This window comes from Enhydra lutris, unplaced genomic scaffold (assembly GCF_002288905.1).
Source record: "Enhydra lutris kenyoni isolate GAN:26980312 unplaced genomic scaffold, ASM228890v2 scaffoldscaffold9, whole genome shotgun sequence".
Taxonomy (NCBI): Eukaryota; Metazoa; Chordata; class Mammalia; order Carnivora; family Mustelidae; genus Enhydra; species Enhydra lutris.
In genome coordinates this window covers 25,395,639-25,416,043 of record NW_019154093.1, presented here as the reverse complement: position 1 = coordinate 25,416,043, position 20,405 = coordinate 25,395,639, and the positions used below count along the sequence as shown (strand labels likewise).

Genomic DNA, 20,405 nt, shown 5'->3' with positions numbered 1-20,405 from the left:
GAGACTGATGGAAGTATTTGAAGCTAGCTTCGTCAGTTTTGCAGCTAAGGTGAGGATGAGACCTGAACCACAGTGGGGGTGATGCAAGGGGAGGAGAGAGGAGATGGACGGGAGGCAGCTTGCAAAAGCAGGGTGACCACGTGTGGATGGCAGAGGGATAAGGAGGCCTACAGGGTCATGTCTTTGCAGTTGTATGGCGGTAACTCGAACAGAGATGAAGGGAAGAGCCGTGGGGTTTGGGACAGAAGTTGAAATGAGCGTGATGTGAGACTGGGTTGGGTTGACATCCTAATGTCATCCGTGATGCCAGTTGGGAGATTTGGCAGAAGATCGGAAGAGGGCTGACTGGAATAAGGGGTAAACTGAAACGAGAGAGAGAGAGAGAGATGCCCTTTGGGTGGTCATCTTCCCAGAGGTAATAATTCAAACTGCTGAAGCAGCAGAGATCACAGCAGAAAGGCAAGGAGAAAGGTATTTGAGAAATAGGAAGAAAAGCACTGTGGTGCGTTATTCAGGAAGCTTAGGGAATTCGGTGTCAAAACAGAGTAAGAGATGGGCCCTGGGAGGTGGTACAGAAAACCCATCCTGAAGCTCCTTGCACAGATAGGCAGGCCTAGTCATGTAGGAGACCCGTGCTCTAAGTCCTGACCTTTGGGAAAATAATGATGCTTCATCCTTCAGAATGCCTTCTTCATAAAGTGGGCTTTGGGCAGCCACCACTGATTTCGGCCATCACTAGCTTCTGGGCCTCTCTCTGGCCTCTTTGCTGTCTATATGCTGGATTTTGGAGTTTTGACTTACCCACAGGGCCCAGAAACTCCACTGGTGACCTTGCATAGAGCTCTGTCCTCCTTGCCTTTCCCAGTCTGCAGGGCACTGATCTCTTGCCAAAACGCTGAAGACGATCAAGCAGGAGAAGAAGCGAGGATGAAATTTCTCATCAGTTCTTTCTAGTCACGAAAGGTGCTGCATCTTGTTGTACGAGATGGAGCATTCAGCTTCAGAGAAAATACAGCTGCCGTCCCCATCTGTAGCAGCAGGACCCAAATACGTTTCCCTTTCTCTTGGGACTGAGAGCCCAGTGTTTGTTGAATGAATGATTCTGTTCTGCACAGAAAGAAGTTCATTCGTGCACACAACCAAGATGTGAAAGAACAGCTTGGCACACTGTGGCTCACAGGGGCTGAGGTGTGCAAGTGCCTGACGAGTAAGTGACCTCACCACATGCTCCAGGAGCATCCGTCTCCCCAGAGACTCAGATCATGCTGCCTGCTAGGACTTCACACAGAAAGCCGGCTTCGTGCCATGGGACAGGGCACAGGAACTGGAGTGGGATCCATGTTGCGGTAACAGCCCTGCTATCGCCGAATTTCTGACCAAGCCTGATTCGCTGGCCTCTCTGGTCTCCCCTATACTCACTTTTAAAGTGGTGACAAGAATTGAGTAATTCCTAGGGTGTTGTGAGAAGCAGATAATGCAGCAGATGTGAAAATGCTTTGTAAGTTGTAAAATGCTATGCAAATATTATTATTCAAGCAGATCAGAAAATAGGGATGTTTGTCCTTCAGAAGTCTCTCGAAGATGGATTGTTGGGACACTGTCCACAAGTCTTAACTTTTCTTGGGATCATTTATAGAGAGGAATGTGACAAGTGACCTAAATGTTACTGTAAGCCCGCCCTTGCTGCCTGGGGTTTAGGCTTCTCTTCTGCTTAGTTCCCCTGAGAAAGACATCCTATAGACACAGTGGTCAAAACCAACGTATCAGTACACGTATCTTCTGGTTCTACTCTGGATGGGTGGTACTTCCAAACTCTTCGATTTGGAATGTTCATTTCTAAGGAGCTTTTGGAAGGAGCTTAGAAAAGATATTTTCTACAAGTATGTGTTGATTTTTTATTTTCTCTTCTCTGAGGGAAAGAGAAAAAAAAATTAACTTTTGGAGGGGTCTTCTGCTGGGGGCCAGCCATTTGGCATATCACCTGCTTGCATCCCTTGGCAATCCCACCAGGTGGATGATTTTTATCTTACTTTTATCGATGAGGAGACCTAAGCCCAGAGAGGTGAAGGCACTTGCCTAAGGTAAGAAATGGGCTTCAGACTAAGGATTTTCTGGCTCCAAAGTCAGTGCCTCTTTGACTACCGCATGCTCTTTCTTTTCCAAAAAGTTAATGTTCTCCAAATTTCCTCTCTGGAACACTTTGATACTTGTGAACATGTGGGCCATCAAGCTCTTTGACACCAGAGAGGATAGGCAGAGAGGCATGCTCTTGGAGCTGGGGACAAACCGTTACCGTTGTCAGGCGAGTTAAGATCCCTTTCTGTCCCCTCGTAGCTTAATTGCAGTGCTTTCCCACTTTATTAGTTTCCAGATTCTGTGCCAAGTGCTTTAAAAGGCAGGTAGGGGAGAACTCTCCTCTGCTGCGTGGCAACTTGCCATCCCCCTGAATCTGTTGCTTGCTCTTTCAGAAAGGGATCAACATTGAAGGCATTCTTCTGGGCAGTGAAATTTACATATCACAACTTTGCTGACTGAAGCAGAAATGTGGGCTCCAGGGGTTGGAGTCCTGGGTGGGGCCCTAGCCTTCATAGGGGGAGGGAAGAGCTGATTTTATGACCCAGGAATAAAAACATTGTGAGGGATGAATAAGGTCCGAAAGCAGTCAATCTGGAACTCCAACATTAGGTGTGTAACGTGTCAGAGAACAATTTAAGCTTTTGCCTCTTCTGCAGAGGTGAGGTTTTTGCCTGACTCTCTCAGCCCAAATCTCATTCAATAGTCTTTTAAGGGTTAGGATTACAAGAAGCCAAGTCCGGCTGGTTCATAATGATGATTTATGGCTGTGTTGTCGACTCCCCGACCCTTCTGTACAAGGGGATAGAGAAAATACATAATTTGTTGCTCATTAACTGCGAGATCTGTCAGAGCTGCCCTAGAAGGCCATGTGGTCCTGGAGTCATGTGTCTGCTAAATGGCTTCAGCCCGTTCCTGTCCTTGAAAATACGCCATTGCTGTTCTGCAGTGGAAATTGTTTTTAATAATGATAGAAGTACAGCTGATGCCCAGTTTACGATGGTTTGAATTATGACTTTACAATGGTGCACAAGCAATGCACAGTCAGTGGAAGCTGTACTTGATTTTTTTCTTTTCCATGGGCTAAGAATCTGTGGTACGGGTGCCTTCTTGTGAGGCTGGGCAGCAGCAGTGAGCCCCAGCTCGCAGCCAAGCCCTGCGATCACAAGCGTAAACAGCCTTTCTGTACCCATGCTGCCCTTCTCTTTTTCACTTTCAGTGCAGTACCCAATAAATTACACATGCTATTCTATACTTAATTGCAACACAGGCATTGTGGTAATTGATTATGCCCAACCGTAGGCTAATGTCAGTGTTCTGAGCATGTTTAAGGTTGGCTAGGCGAAACTATGATGTTCGGACGGTGTATTCAGTCCATCTTTGAGTTACGATATTTTCTACTTAGGATGAGTTTTATCAGGACGTAACACCATCATAAGTCGAGAAAGATCTGTAACAAAACATTATATCCATGTAGTCTGTTGTGAGTCTTTGAACTTAAGGGTCAGCATATCTGGGCTCCACTTTTGTTCTGTCACTAAGAAGCCTCAACTCCTTCAGCTAAGTGCCTGTCCCTCAGAGCCTTACCATCCTCAGCTGTACAGTGGGTGTAAATTCTTCACAGAGTCACAGATCAAATGAAACTGTAAAGTTCAAAAGAAATGTACAAGGGTACTGCTATTAATAGCTTAGTTATTAGGAATTTGAGATGCCACGAAACAGCTTCTTTACCCCTTTCTCCTCCCGTGAGAGGAGAAAGCATTTTAACTGGTGGTTTGCCATGTGCGAGCACCTGCCACTGAAACTGAAGTTTTAGAACGAAGGGATGTTAGAGCTGAAAGTAGCCCTTGAGCTGTAATCAAACCCTTTCTCCCTGAAGTGATGGAAGCAAAGAGGTGAATCGCCTGAGATTAATCAGTAAATTCACCTACGAGTTGTTGATTGGCAGGGAAAAGCCACATGTTCTTTTTCAGCATCAAATAGGAAGTCAGGCTCAAGCCAGATCAGTTTAGAGTTTCTTAATTTGTAGCCGTGACACATCAAGGAACTCAGGAATCATTCAAGGGCAGGGACTGTGCATAGGGCCTTGGTACTGCCCCGTGGCCATGGCATCGTCTCTGAGGAAGTACTTTCCTGTGCTGTTGCTTATTGCCTTTGCTTGGTTGGGAGGCTAGTGGTAGAGGTAGCACAGGAGAGTTGAAAGTAAATGTCATTGCAATTATGAAGGGATAAATTACGGAGTCTAGCGCCCTTATTTTGCAAATGCAGATACTGGCTTATCTCACGTTCACTCAGTGAGTAGGGACTTGAACCCTGGCCACTGCCTCCTAGTTGAGCGTTTGTCTCCTTGAGTCCAAAGTCATGTGAGCATGATTTATAAATAAAGAAGAAAGAGCATGATGGTAGCAGTGGACATCTGGAACTTGTTAGCCTGTAAGGTTACACAGGGTAAAAGTATAAACAGGTTCAAAGGGGAATTAGACCAGCAACGGTAGGAAAGATTGCTGGGTGGGGAGCTAGAACACCTGGGTCCAATCTTTCCTTGCTAGTTAATTTGGACCTCAGTTTCTTCCATGTATAATGGACCCTTTCATTTCTGACGTGTTGTGCTTCTCAGGTTTTAATCTCTGCAGCATGTTATCAAAGGCCTTTCAGTAATATTTAGAGGATATTTCCAGTTTTATAATAAAACAACTGTGAAGACTATGGTCCTTCTTCCTTTTATTCATTCATGCAACCAGTAGTCTCTGAGCACATCTGCGAGATCAGGTGCTCTCCCAGAGAATGGCTAAGCCAGTACTGTGTGCTAGACTGGCCTTTGACCATCTCCCTCTGAATCACACTCAGTGTGATCTGGGAACCAAAGCGTAGCACTTAGAAATAATCAAGTATTTATAAACACAGACTCGCTGTACAAACATTAGTAGTGCTGGTGGCTGTTCTCGCTCCCACACCTGCTGGCTCCTGGGCCCAGCTGGCATCTTCTTTCCACCTGGCCAATCCCTCCCACCCCCCACTAGACTTGGGAGCCCCTGAGAACTTGGATCAGACCCCATGCCTTGACCCCTTCCCCAGCTGTGAAACAATAACGGGAGACTTTGGAAAGGAGTGGCCGGATACGTCTGTCTATTACTTCCCTTGCGGTTGTGAACACACACTGGGCTTCCCTGAAAGAGCAAGCGTGGCTCATCACCCTGCCCCGCGAGAAGCTGTAAAAAGAGCAATGTGGGGTGTGATGAGTTGAGTGTTGCTGTCCCTGGACTGTGGTTGCGATCAGGAAGTGGCCGGGGCTGTGCTGTGGAGTTAAGACAAGAGCAGCAGGCTGTGTGGTTGGGCATGACCGAAGTGGGATGGTTCTCTGTTGTGTAGGCATCACGGGCGTTAGCCTTGCGGAGAATGAGCTGGAGCCCCATTCTTAATGTCACACCAGGCAGTGTGGGTCGAGCTGCCACTTCCCTTGTCTGAGCTTCAGCCATACCTGTCTCATGGCCATTGTCAGGATTTCATGAAATAAAGCATCTGGGAGCAATCCCTGGTGGAGACTGGGTCATCTGTGACTGGTGGCTCTTCTTTTCCCAGGCGTGAGAAGCCTCCCTGAAGTGTTAGGAGTAAACACGGTGTGATGGGGGGAAGGGTACGAAAGCCAAGACTCACTGGCTGTCCTGTAGAATTGAGGAGATGGAAGACAATGCCCATAGACTTGGAAATTTGCAAACACCAAAGTCATTGTATTAAAAGTTCCTTAGTTTGTAGGCCAGTGTTCTCATCACAGCATTCTTCTAAAAAGGAAAATGAAAGAATCACTTTCTATGACCCAGGTAATTTCCCATCCATGTTACCAGATTTAAGCCAACGACTCGGCAAGGGCATGCGGCCTCCTTTTATGGAGAAGGAAACCGAAGCTTGGAGAGGTTGTCATGACTGCGCAACACCAGGCCAGTGGCAGAGCTGGGACTCAAACCCAAACATGGTCTTGGGCATTCACCTTCCTATAGAAACTCCCACCGTGGCTCAGTGTTGACACAAGGCTGGTGATCCCTGACTCCGAAGCCCAGTATCCTGAGATTGGCTCAGATCCTTGGACGCCCTGGCCACGCTTAACCATGTCCTTGATTGTTCATCTAATTTTTTTTTTTCTATATTTGGGTCTTTGTCTTGTTGTTTAGTAAAAAAAAAAATACATATAACTATGATATATAATATATATATTTAATATTATATTTGTATATGTATAAATATATTTGTATATTTTTGTTTTTACAAAGATACTATAGGGCCATGTGGGACTTTTTCAAAAAGGGAAAAATGACCATGTTAGCACTCCTATGTTTTCTCCCGTGCATATTTCTGTCCATGTATTTCTCAAATAGAAAATTGAGATTTTTTAAAAGATTTTATTTATTTATTTGAAAGAGAGAAAGAGAGGTTACACACGAGGGGGGGAGGGGCAAAGGGAGAGGGAGAAGCAGACTCCCTGCTGAGCAGGGAGCCCAATGTGGGGCTCGATTCCAGGACCCTGGGATCATGATCTGAGCCGAAGACAGCTGCTTAACTGACTGAGCCACCCAGGTGTCCCGAAAATTGAGACTTCCTAGGTTATAGCCAGCAGTTATACACAGAACATTCTCTTCCGTCGGTAACTATCCTTTACAACATCCACTTTCATACTGCCTAACTCCCCTATTGGTTTCCTTTCAGATCATCACTGGGGAGTTCTACCGCATCTACTACCTGAAGGAGAAGTCCCGGTCAACAATTCAGAATCCCTATGTGGCAGCCCTCTATAAGCAGGTGGGCTGCTTCCTCTTTGGCTGTGCCATCAGCCAGTCCTTCACAGACATTGCCAAAGTCTCCATAGGCCGCCTGCGTCCTCACTTCTTGAGCGTCTGCAACCCCGATTTCAGCCAGATCAACTGCTCCGAGGGCTACATCCAAAACTACAAATGCAGAGGGGACGACAGCAAAGTCCAGGAAGCCAGGTGAGTCGCCGCCTGCCATGGGCACGGTGCGCACACCTTGGATGCAGGCGGTTTGGGGAACACTTACTAAGGGGCCTACTGCACAAGGTGCCAAGTTCAGGGCTGGGCTTCGGTTTCAAGGGGTGTATAAGGCACAGTCCCCATTCCTAAGGAACTCAGGGTCAAATTTTTTAGATATATTGATAAATAAGCAATTATGGTAGAACACTGGTAAGTCCATCCATCCATCCATCCATCCATCCACTTGCTCACGCATCCGTGGGTGCCCGCTAGGTTCTAGACAATGTGTCCAAAGCACTACCAAGGATACAAAACTAAACAAGGTAGTGCTGCTGTCAAGGTCACAGTCTAGGGAGGGAAGACAGACAGGCAAACATGTGTCAGGGTGTGAATATGGCCCCCTCATGCCCTTCTCTTGCTCTTGCAGGAAGTCCTTCTTCTCTGGCCACGCCTCCTTCTCCATGTACACTATGCTGTATTTGGTGGTAAGTACCTTCCTTCTGATTCCAGTGCAGTGCAGGGCCCTGCCACAGCTCACATCTCTCCGGAGCGGAGAGCCCTCAGGATAGTTAGGGAGAGCTGTCGTTGTGAAATCCTTGAAAGAGAAGTTAGCTAGAAAAGTGAGGTTCTGTTTTGAGCTCTGCCATGGTGTCAGTAGAAGTTGTTTTACTTTCTAGATGTTTCCCATTTTTCAAATAAAACTAATACTTATCATGGCTCTTTGATAAGGACTGTGCACCCATTTTGAAGTTAAAAGGTGACGAAGACACGTGTATCACATTTTAATGTAACAAAACTGTTTTCTGAACATCCCTTTAACTCAGTTGACCCTTCCAGTCACTCTAGGTTATAAGTAGTATTATCTCTTTTGTGGGAAAGGATTATTAAGTAAGGCTCAGAGAATTCAAGTGAATGGTCAGAATTCACACGGGCACTAGCACTGATGCTCACATCCAAGCTCTGTCATAAAATTCCTTGTGGTGTTCGCCATACCAACCCTCCTCCATCCCCTGCAGAGGGAAAGGCTTTCAAAATTATCAGTATCTGGGGGCGCCTGGGTGGCTCAGTGGGTTAAAGCCTCTGCCTTCGGCTCAGGTCATGATCCCAGGGTCCTGGGATAGAGGCCCGCATCATGCGCTTTGCTCTGCAGGGAGCCTCCTTCCTCCTCCCTCTCTCTCTGCCTGCCTCTCTGTCTACTTGTGATCTCTATCTGTCAAATAAAATAAATTTAAAAAAATCTTTAAAAAAAAATTTATCAGTATCTGGCGATGGGGAGTGATTTCACGTGTGACAGTATAATTCTGCCTCCCTGAGCACACGTGATCTCATAATAACACAGTGAGGCATGACATGGGTATCCCTGCTGCTGGGATCCAGAGACCAAGCCCCAGGGAGGCTAAGCAGTGTGTTGGGGGGTCCCTCAGCTGGTGGTGGGGCCATGATCTGTCCCCACCCCGTGTTGCCTTTCCCATGGCCACGTCTGCTCTGATTTCCTAGAGGTGCTGGGACAGTGCAGGCCGAGGGCTCGTCTCCAGCTGCTGCCCAGACAGCGGCTGGTCTGTTTCTCTTTGTGAGTTACATGCGGTCCCCTGCCTCTCCTCTCCCCTTGAATGAGGTCCCTGTGCCAAGGCACTTCCTGCTTTCAGCCCCTTTGATGAAGAGCAAGAAGGCGCTGAGAGGTCAGACGTAGCTCAGGGGAGCATAAGTTGTTTGCAGAAAGAGCGTTTTGATTTTGACTTACTTACAAAACATAATTAGGATTTGGAAAAACTAGCTGAAGGGTTTTGTTTTGTTTTGTTTTCCTTCGCCATCCTTTCCAAGCCCGGAGGCCTTCGGGCTTCCCATTACCTGGGATACGGAGCTGAAAGGTGGGCCCCAGCCTAGGAAAACCTCAAACGTGGATTTTATTTATTCACGAATTGTGCTCCCCTCCCTTCTTCATTTGTTGTTGTTGTTTTGCTTTTGCTGTCTTTTAGAAAGCTAATGTAGTGAAGATATTTAGTTTCCTATTTCTTTTTTTTTATACTTTACTCCGGTCTGGAAACAATTTTACAAATGTAATTTCAGTGTTTGCAAAGGTGCTTGGAGGAGTGGGTCTGTGTTCATTTTTCTCCTATTCCTTCTTTTTTTTTCCAAGAGAAAAATGCTGGGTGATTTTGAAACCAACCCTCTGCACTGTGTGCTCTACAGCCTCTGAAAAGATAAAGGTGCTGACCTGTTTCTGGTGCCTTCTGTGTGCTGGACACTGGGGCAAGCTCACAAGACGGCATTCGGTTCTCTCAGTAACTTGATGAGATGCATTTTGATTACCTCGTTCTTAGCTAGAAACCCACCAATCAACCCAAATCTTAAGAGTTTTAGTAATAAAATTTCTATCTCCTATAAAAGGGAGAAAATGGATTTGAAGGCTTTTCTTGTTGACAGCAGGATCACAGTCTGTTGTTTTCATGGTACTGCTCTTCAGAACACAAAAACAACCCCGCCAGGATCACCTTAAAGAAAAAAAGTTTGCCAGGTGTTCATCTGGCCCAGTTGGTTAAGTATCTGCCTCCAGCTCAGGTCATGATCCTGGTGTCCTGGGATCAAGCCCCGCATTGAGCTCCTTGCTCAGTGGGGAGCCTGCTTTTCCCCTGCCTGCTGCTCCCCACTGCTTATGCTCTCTCTATCTCTGTGTCAAATAAATAAAATCTTTTAGAAAAAAAAAAAGAAAAAGAATATAATTTCCCCACTCTAATTTCCATTTCAGCAACCTGCCTTTCTTCAGATCTACTTTAATGGAGGAGCTGTCCCCCACAGCCCCCACTCCCCATGACCACCTCCCACCAGCTATGATTATAGCCAGAAACCTCCTCCGCAGGGGTGAGGAGTGAGGGTGGATTCGGACCTAATGTTTGTTTGCATCTTTGGGGGAGGAAAAAAATTATAGTGCCTTTATGTTTCTGGAAAGAAGGAGGGGAAGGAGGCAGGGAAGAGGGAGGGAGGAAGAGAAGAGCCTCCTTAGTCCTCCATCTTACTGCACAAACACGCACGCAGCCATGCACACACCACTACACACATTGTGACGTGCACAACTCACAGATACTCATATATACAACATATAAACCCAGGGCTCTTATTTTTAGCTCTAAGGTTATCTTGCCCTGAAACAACCCCTGAGGCTAAATTCTAAGGAGGACGGTACTCTTTGCCAGGTGCGTTTTTACATGATGCTACGCAGAAATCTCAACCCTCTGAATGTCTGGTGTGCAGAGCTTTCGAGAGCACCGTTACTGCGGGTCAGGGTCCGTGGGAAATGCTGCCGTCTGAGCAGCTCCCCGCCCCCCACCCCAGTGCTGCTCTGTGAAGCTTCAGGAAGGGGAGGTGGGCAGAGGAGACCCTGGCCTTCCCCAGCGCAGCTTCTCTGGGGCGTTGGGGAAAATCACCTTTGAACCAGTTGGGTGTAGCATGGATGGTGTTTTCCCTCAAGGCCTGGCATACCCAGATGATTCCGCCACCTCCTGACTAGCTCTGGAACCTGGGTTGTTTGCTTAGCTTTCGTGCCTCAGTGTACTCCTCTGTCAAGTGGAGACAGTCACATCTCTTTTGCAAGGCCTTTGCCACATTTCATCTCTAGACCCTGCTTTCTCCATAAAGATTGGAATTAGATAGTATCTACTTATTTCTCAATCTCTGTGGTTCTATTTGAAAGAAGTTTGAACTACCCCCCCCTGGCACTACAAGGAAAGATGGGAAGCCCTTAGGGAGAAACCTACGCCCTTGTTACTTTGGCGTTCAAAGGGGGGTGGGGGAATGGGAAGCACCAGCCACCCCTACTCCAGGCCTGTGGGTAGCAGCTGCCCTCCGAAGCAGCCTCCCATGGCTCTGAAGGACTCTCCACGTTAGGTTTTGATTTGTAAAATGATTAGCTTGGAAAAACCATGCCCCAAACACCAAATTATCTCTGGGCCTAGAAGCTTTGAGACAAGGTTAAGGCATGTTAGTGATTAATGCAGATTCTAATAAGAAAAACCCACAGCATATATAAGCATACGTGATGCTTTTCTAACCCTGAGTCCGGCCGAAGCCCCAGAGAACCACATCTGGACCAGCCCTGTGCCTCCACAGTCAGGGGTCGAGGATGACTTGGCTTTCTGGATAAGATGCCAACACCCGCGCAGGACCCAATCTGTGGGCCTACCTGGTGTTGCTTGTGTTGTCTCAGGCCCTCTGCTACCTCCCAGGGCTACTAACATGAATCAGACCTGGCCCCAGCCCTCAAGGAGCTCAACGTGGCTTCAGCACTCGGCACATCAGCCCATGTTTAGGGGGTGACTGATAGACCCAGCGGCACGCTAGGGGTGGGGACATAGACATTGGTAAGTCATGGGCACAGGCCTTGGGGAGTTCAGTCTAGTCTCAGGGAGCAAGTAGACGATGACAGCAGCTTGGTACACTGTGCGGGGTGGGGATAGGGGCAGGTGTAGGTCCTTACGGAAACTTAGAGTCATGGCACCCAGGCCAGCCTGGAGCGGCAGGTGGTGGAAGCTGGGGAAGGCTGCCCGTAGGGTGAACATGGGCGGATCAGAAGAACCGCCTGCACTCAGGTGAAGAGGAGGGCGGCGCTTTGCAAGCTGCAGGTTTTCAGTTCCGTCCGGCTGTGGTGGCCGGTAGGAAGCAGGGGGTGGAGGGTGCATTGAGAACTGAGGGGGCTTTCGGGACCAGCTGCCCCGGCCCCTCCTCCTGCAGCTCCATCAGGCAGCAATAAGCTGGTGGCGAGGCCTTTCCTTTGCCACCGCGCCTCCCTCTCTGAACGGGCACCATGCCCCCTTGCCTTCTTCAGGGTGCTGTGTCAGAAGCCTTCCCTGGCCCCTCCTGCAGTACTCCCTAACTCCCTTTGCAGCCTCATTCCCCTCTCCCCCCACCCATTTCTAGGCACCTGATATTAATATTCATTTCTCTACCAGATAAAGTGTCAGCTTCATGAGGGGGACGTTTTTGTCTCTTGATTCCCCATTGTATCCCACTGCTCCAAACAGGATCTGACCCTTAGCTAGGTATGCAGTGAATATTTGATGAGTGAATGAATGAATGAATGAATGACTTCATCGCGGGCCTTGGATATCCCCAAGCTGTGCTCTTTCTCATTCCAGTTAGAACTGTGTTCATCCCCTCATCCCTGAACTGATCGCTGGGAAAGGACTTGGGGGATGTAGGAAAGGCCTTTACCGCCTCTTTGCCAAACCATTGACATATTGACTCTTTACTGGGGTGCCCGTGGGAACTGTTTATGTGTCAAAGGGTTTATCGGATACCAAGGAAACCGGGAAGTGTCTGTCCGCTGACAGCCATGTTCCCTGGCCTGTGGCTGTTAGTCATTGAGGTTTTGTTCAGCGTGTTTAGAATCCTGGAGCGGTGGGGTCTGGTATGCCCACGAGACATGCCCACAGATTTTGGGAGTGTCTGGTGAAACCCCTTGCAGGGACAAAATTGTGGTTTCTACAGAGAATAAACCACCATGTCAGATATAGATGTTTTCCCTTGTCTTTCCCCTGCCTATATCCATCCATCATCCATCTACCCATCCGTCAGTCCGTCTGTCCACCCATCTTTCCGGCGCTTTCTGAGCCAGACCTTGTTTGAGCACCTGGGGACACCAAATGACCTCCTGTTTGGTGTGGAAGGTCTGAAAAGTAAATAGTCTCAGAGCAGGTGGAGTGGGTCTCTGACTCGGGTGGACTGAGGCACGGGGCCTGAGGAGGGGGCTGCTCACTCCACTAGGAGGGACACTGACTGCACAGTTCACAGGTTCTCTAGTTGATAATCAAGGCAGAGATTCTAATACTTTCACTATTAGAAAAGCTACACTTGAATTTTAGACGTGGGCCTTATAAAAGTATGTGACAGGTGAATTCCAGGAGCATGTGTTTCCAGATATGCACTATAGGCCATTCTTTAGTCCCCAACAGCCCCGTGGTCCCCTCACATTGCTTTTCTCCTTAGACAGAAGTCCAGTACAATAAGCTAATACTTGCTGTGCAGAGCCCGAATTTCCTCTAATTCCTCGCTAAGGAAGCCAGGTTCTGTGATTAGAGCTTGGACTTAGAAAAAGACACATCTTACTCAGTGTAAATCCTGCATCATGTCACTTGAGCAAGTGACATGGCCTTTTGGGCTTGATCTCTTCATCTGTAAAATGGGCAGAATGTGTCTACCCAGTAGGATGGCCATGATAATTGCAGGGAAGGTCATGTGAACCGTCTGGAACAATGTCTGGAACAGGGCTCAACACACTGGTAGTTTCTTTTTCTCCCCCTGATCGTGACAGGAAGCAAGAGCTGATTCCCTCCCGAAGGAGGAGAAAAGCCCACTAAAAATTCTTCTTTTGTCCTGAAGGCTGTTGAATAGCTTCCCAGAGAGAAATTCCAGCTCTGCCCCACGTAGACAAGTCACCAGGCACATGAACCAGAGCCAAGCGTGAGCTGTGGTGGAGATGAGAGAAGGGAGAAAGTTTCTCCCTGTGAGTGTCAGTGATCTGGACAGACTTCCAGGAAGAGAGCAGGCAGGGACAGAAGGAAGGACAAAAGCCTCCTTTTCTCTCTGAGCGGAGCAGTCCCAAGAGCAATGGAAATGAAGTGAGAGGACAGTACGGACCTGTTTCGCCAGTATGCAAATCATGTAATGAAACACAAATGACTTAGCAAGAACCCAGTGTGACTCACTCCACATCTGACTCTGCTGGTTCAGACCAGAGGAGCTGGCGTGAGTTCAGCCAGACCTCTCTAAAGAGTTTTTGTTGGAATTCCACAGGACCCCAGTTTTGAAGCTAGGACTAGGAAAGAGGAGAGAACTCCATTTATGGAGTGAGTTCCCTGTGCTCAGGACTTTCACATACATCATTTTGGGGATGGGGGATCGTGGGCAAGGCATACAGCTTTCTGTTGTAACCTTCCTGTCTACAGTCAGCATTTTATTTTAGCAATTGGAAGAAAAATCTTAGTATAAGAACGAGATTTCATTTTTTAATTTTAACATTTTTTTTCAGGAAGGGAGCTTAACTTTATTCGTGTTGGCTATCTTTTCACAATTTTGAGCAGAATAGGTGCTCTCAACAGGCGTTTGTTTTTTAAATGAATGAATCTCATTACATAAGAGGAAGCAGAACTTCAGAGGACAGTGACTTGTTTAGGGTCCTGCAGGTGGCATGGAACAGAGAAAAGATTCAAATTTAGTTTTGCTCTGATTGCAAATCAGACCCTTTTCTGCGATGTCACATGGGTGCTTAGAAGTGGATTCCTCCAGCCCAGAGACCTTCAGGCAGCTGGGGAAGTAAAGACAGATAAGTCTTGACCTCTATGAGAGGTCACAGCAATTCAGCCTTTCTGGTTTTGTCCAGTTCTGCTTACCATTTTCCTAACCACCCTTTTGCAGGATGCCTAGGACTTCCCAGAAGCCCCTGCAGAAATTCTGAGTCCCAGCAAGTCTCCTTACTATTTGGTCTGGGACATGGGCCACAGTATCATTGTGGTCAGGAGTGTGACTTCCTCTGGTGAAATGGGAACGAATGCAGTCGCCTGCCCCTTGTTCTGTCCCCTGGTGCAGGTTTCCAAGGCAGGAGGGTGCTCCAGAAAGTTCTCTCTGGTGATGGTGAGGCCCAGGCCTCTAGTATGGAGAGCCTCACGAGAACTGGGCTATGAACCAGCAAAAGCCAATCCATTTAGCAGTAGGATGGGTGGGGCACAGAAGGACTTACCCGATCCTTTGGTCAACCTCAAAGCCCGTTGTGGCCATCTTCTCAGATGAGAAGTAGGCACCGCGTGGAGGGTCATTGCCCAATCTTTTGCTTTAGTAATCTACTTGTTTTAGTGAAATCAACCACAGCCATTGAGTAAATCTCATTCACCAAGGCAAAGGGTGATAGGATTTCTGAAGAGCCCATTGAGTGCCTGGTCCTGGGAGTCCCGTTGATCCTGGCAACCCGGAGAGGGAGACACTCTTGTACCTGTTTCTCAGATGAGAAGTTGAGGGACCACCCACTTAGGAAGTGGTAGCGTTGGGGCCGTTTCACCCCCAGATTCACCCTCTTCTTGCTGCTCTGCTTTGCGCTGAAGCCCCAGCTGCAGACGCCGGCTGAGGTCAATCCTGAGATCCTGAGCTGGGATCGGTGTGTTTGTTACTGACTGTAGCGAGGAGCAAGCTTCAGTGTGGGGCTGACTGTTCCACATCTGACTGCTTCCCCAAGGCATTCTTTTCCCAAGGCCCCTCTCTTTTCTCATTCATAAGCACTCCTTTCCTGAAGCTCTTCTGATGACTGGTCTCTTCCTCTCTCCCCAAGTTCCTCTCCTGTATTTATTTATTTATTTTCTTTCCTTAACCTCCAGCCTTAAGTATCTGAGTCAGTGGAAGGGGAGATGTGTGCCATGTCCGGTCGGGAAACCCACCCTTCCTCTGCCCCACCCTGACTGCCAAGGTCCATGACCTAACCTCTTTACAGAGGGGCGGGGAGGAGTTGGAGGATTTTAAATGAGCATTTTCTGAGGATCTGCAGATTATTTTATTTGTGAGAAAACCAAAGGCTCAGTGAGGTTTTTCTGATGAGCACCTGGCGTTCTTTCTGTCCCCAACCTGGCAAACGGATGGTTGTTTTTTGTTTTTTTGTTTTTTTTTGTTTTAAGATTTTATTTATTTATTTAGTAGGCAGAGAGGCAGACAGAGGGGGAGGGGGAAGCAGGCTCCCCGCCGAGCAGAGAGCCCAATGCTGGGCTCAATCCCAGGACCCTGGGATCACGACTGGAGACGAAGGCAGAGGCTTTAACTCACTGAGCCACCCAGGCGCCCCGGATGGTTGCTTTTTGCCCCGAGACTTGTGTTAAGTGGGAGCTACGCCAGCGTCATCCCATCCCCACTCCTTGAAGGAAAGGATCTTTTGATTCTCCATTACAGAATCCACTGCTGGCTCATTTCTGCACAAACGAGGGCGTGCAGACCTTTGACCTGCAGGTTATTTGTTATGGTACTGATGGCCTTGCTTAAAATCATGTAATTTTTCACCATTTGCTTATAATAACATTTCCCAATTGTGATTCAGCAGGTAGCTACCCTGTAAACGTCAGTAAGTATTGTTGGTGATGAAAGTAAGGATTTCCTATGGAGCATTTACCATCTTGTTAAAAGACCCTTAATATTCCACGGAGTATGGTTTGGGAAAGACTGACCTACTAAGTAAAAGTCAGGTTCCTTAGTTTGATATCCACACCCTTCCTGAGCCCCCCCTTTGCCTCTGTAGCTCTGTGGCTCATCAGTCACCCCATCCCCACCCTGTACACCCTCTTCAGCTGTACCGAAAGCTGTGAGGTTCTCCAGAACTCTGGCTTCTAAGTGGTTGCTCTGCCTAGATACACACCCCTCCCCGCTGTCCCCTCAACTCCTAGCAAATGCAGATGCATCTTTAGGACTTAAGCCAAGTGCCCCTTCCCCTTAGTAACTGACCTTGGTTTTGGAATTTTCTTCGTAATTCCTAGGAAGCCTGTAAGTGCCCTTGCTCATGTTCGTGGATTCCCCCAACGAATGAATGCTCTGTACGGCAGGAGTTATGGCTTCCCATTTCTGTGTCCTTAGCATCTGTTGGAGTCCCGGGCTTATTTGTGTTTCTTTTTTGGCTAGTTGTCTGGTTTGGGCCTTTTAGGTTATTCCTAGCAGAATTTCTTTCAAGTCTTTTTCTCCAGATCTTTTTAGGATGTCCCTAGGATTCGGATGGGATTTACCTATCAACTTTATGAGCTTACAAACTGAGTATTTATAAATAAAAATTCTAGCTGTCTATTCAACATGTCCTTTATGTCCCTTACTTCAGAAAGGGTCCTGTGTAGTTTGTGGTAGGCTGATTACTGTTTATCAAATCACCTTGGCTGCTGTGAGTATTTTACCTCTTCTTTTAGATTTTTAACTGGTTATATTTTACATATGAGAAACTGTCGATCTTTATTGCTTGTTTAGCAGCTAACCTCAGTGCATTCTTTATTATTATTTTTCATTTGTTATTCTTAGATTGCCCAAGAATGCATTCGTAGACTTTCATCATGATTATAAAGTTGTCTGCTGTTGTGTAGGCCTGGGTTTTAAAACTGTCTTCCCCGTAGTTGAGAATTCAGAGCTCGGCAGTCTTCCCTCACTGGCAAGGGTGGCTCCGGAAACTTCCACTTGTCTTTCTACTCAAGTCCAGCCACTGGCTAGCTCCTTCCTGTCCGCCAGAGGGAAGGTGTTCCTTTGTCTCAGGAAGGGCTGAGCCCAGCCTCTGCCGCTGTCCCAGGTCTATCTTGGGGCCATCAGCTCCTCCCCTCCGCTCTCTTCCCCTTTCTCCTGATCTCCCCCAGTGCCTGCCTTTGATTTGTCGTCGGAAGTTCCCCTTGTCCAGTTGCCTTTTCCCCCTCATTTCCCAAGTTCCCACAGGAACCTGGGAAGTAGATTGTGCCCAGAGGTTAGAACGGAAACTGCAGCAAGATAACTCTGAGGGACAATGCTCAGTTGACGTCATTTCAACTTCTTTGCTTCGGCCAGAGGTGGTTTTTTTTTTTCTTCCATTTTTCTTCAGGTTACTCTCCTACTCCACCCAGCCCAGTGTCTGTCAGCCTCTGTGTGAAAGCTCTCTGTCATTGTCTGCTTGCTTTATGTGTTTCCTTATATTTGAACTCAAAAATCCATAGCTGGGAGTGGTGACTTAGAAACTTGTTCTTTGGTAGAGGTGCTTTCTGTTGAATTAGAAACATCCCTTTTTGACTGTCACGAGAACCTCCTCTATCAGTCCTGCATTTCTTTCCAAGATGGTCCTAAGCAATAAGTAGTATATAGATGGCACCATGCTAGTGTCCAGGGAAACACACAAATGCAGTGCATGAGTCGTCAAGGATTGCAGAAGAGAGACCTGTACTCCCCTGGTTACTGTGCTTTCATTAGTTTAACCATGAAGAAGATGAAAGGGAACACACGTTCATGAAGTGTCTAGAATGTGCCAGGCAGTGGGCTCTAGGGCATTCTTTGGCTCTTCTCATTTTTTGTACTTTTTGTTTTTGTATGGGGACTAAGGCTCCAGGTTTGAGTAACTTGAGGTCATATCCAAGTTGAATGCTCTTTACACACCATGTCACCAAAGGTCTAGATGGTTCCATTGAGTGGAAACAGAGTGGGTCTCGACCTGGTGTTCTAATGCACTTAGTGTCTGTTCCTTTTCTTTCCCCTCTCCAGCTGTACCTACAGGCCCGCTTCACTTGGCGAGGGGCCCGCCTGCTCCGGCCCCTCCTGCAGTTCACCCTGATCATGATGGCCTTTTACACGGGACTGTCGCGTGTGTCTGACCACAAGCACCATCCCAGTGATGTGCTGGCGGGATTTGCTCAAGGAGCCCTGGTGGCCTGCTGCATAGTGAGTAGCATCTTGTTCTCGGTCCACAAGCAAAGCCCCGGATGGCTAGCTCGTTCCATGTTTCCAGCCCGGTGACCAAAACTAGCAAGCTCTCAATTCTTTTCTCTGCATGGTGTATCAAGGGTCCCCTCACCCCAGGACCCCTTCAGTAAAAGGACGATACTTTCTGTTTCCTTCCAGCCTGTGAGTTTTCCTTCGGCAGAATCTAAAAGTCCTCTTCTCTCTAACCACGGCTCATAAAACGTTGCAGCTGAAAGAGATCTTATGTCCACCTTGCTGACTTTACTGATGAAAACATTTAGGGTTTGAGGGGGGAAGAAACTTGCCCCAGGTCACATGTCAAGTGACTGGCAGAGTCTGGGTCCCTGACTCATTTGGTGCTCACGTGCTGCTTTGGTGGACACTTAAAATTCACTAGAACTCAGCTTCTTGGAAACTTCTCCCCTTCCCACTGTGACCTTAGGGTGACTTGGTCAAAGTCTAAACTTGGTGCTGGCTAGAGAAGAGGGGTTTGGTCAAGGCCGAGCCCTACCCTGGCTAGCCTGAAGGGCCTTGTCCACCAAGAGAAGGGCCTAGAGAATGGCCTTGGGATGGGCCAGGTTCTTGTTTGCCCCAGGTGACCAGGTTACCCTTTTCTCACATTTCACTCCTGCCTCTCGGTGAGTGCAGCGTGAGGCAGCTCACTTCCGTATGCCTCCGTCTCCTCAAGAATCTGTTTTTCTCACCTGCGAAATTTTGTGGGGCTTATTCAGCAAATGCCAAGAGCACCTGCTCTGACCCCGTGCCTTCCCGGGCCCCACTCAGGGGAGCTCACGCCAGGCCCGTGGGAAGCCCAGGGCACGGTAATGGCTGGGTGTTTAGGCACCACGCACGTGGGTTGTGTTGTTTGTATCACCCTTGCCCCACCCACTATAGGACTCATGAACAATCCAGAGATCTAGACGAGCCCCCGACCTTTCCTCCTTTCTGAGCCTGGCCGTGGCCTCGTGTCTCCCGACGATAGCCTCTCCCAGTCTCCTCTGCTGGTGTCTGTCGCCCTGTGCTGAGGTTGCTGATGTGTGTCTCCCTTGAGACTGTCAAGTTGCCCGGGGACAGGGACCATAGGTGACACGTACATGTTGCTCTCCCTGCCTTCACTAGCGCCATTTAGGGAATCTAGCTCAGAATAAGTAAACGTGTTTTTTAATCAACAAAAAGTAGGGGTCAGTGGGTGGCTGTCTTCCTTGCGAACGCTACAAGGGACATTCTCTTGAAGGCAGAGGATGAGTAAGGCAGGGCGCTTGCTCTCAAGGAAACCCCAGTCTAGTGGCTTGCACTGCCAGCCAGGACAGGAGTTAGAATGCAGCAGGGGGCCCCACAGAGACACCCACAGGATGCCTGGGGGAGAGGGGCTGATGCGGGGTGCAGCAGGAATGGAGGGAGGGGGCAGGGGCCCCGGGGCTACCGGAGTGGGCACCACGCAGACACGCAGAAAGTCGCATCTGAGCTGCGTGCCAAGGGACCGCCTGTTTCGATGGTTTTATTCATTACTTTCTTTCTTCTTCTTTTTCTTTTTTCTTCAGTCAAGGCTAAGGGGAGAGAAATTGTGGGAGCAAACCGTTAATGAGAACAGCTGTCACTGGCTTTTTAATGGGCAGGGACAACAGGGGTCGGGTGTTTGCAGGGAAGGGTCAGCCTTTGCTGACTGGGCCCTTCTGAACTGTGCTCTCGGCAGGCAGACAGCCTGCTGCTGCATTTCCTTTTCCATGCTCGGCTGCCTTAGTTCGAGTCTCCTGCACCCCCAGTTTAAAAAGGTGCTGGGGGTCCTTCCTTGCTGTCCTCTTGCATATCCCGTTGCACTCTCCATGGGCAGTGAGATGGTGTCCAGGAGGACCAGGGTTTTTTTTCAAGGAGGGAAGTGACGGATCTGACTTTTATCCTCTTTGGCTCTGGCTGACTGTAGCACAGGATAGGAATTTG

General features: G+C 48.2%; 1 protein-coding gene across 1 annotated transcript in view; it reads left to right on the top strand.

The window, feature by feature from the left end:
* LOC111143080 (phospholipid phosphatase 3) overlaps nucleotides 1-20,405 on the top strand; it is an 83,457-nt gene that overhangs the window by 49,376 nt on the left and 13,676 nt on the right. Inside the window, exons 3-5 of the mRNA XM_022496541.1 lie at nucleotides 6,772-7,052; nucleotides 7,480-7,537; nucleotides 18,270-18,446. Coding sequence (XP_022352249.1) covers nucleotides 6,772-7,052; nucleotides 7,480-7,537; nucleotides 18,270-18,446 — 516 coding nt within the window. The remainder of the gene's footprint in view (nucleotides 1-6,771; nucleotides 7,053-7,479; nucleotides 7,538-18,269; nucleotides 18,447-20,405) is intronic.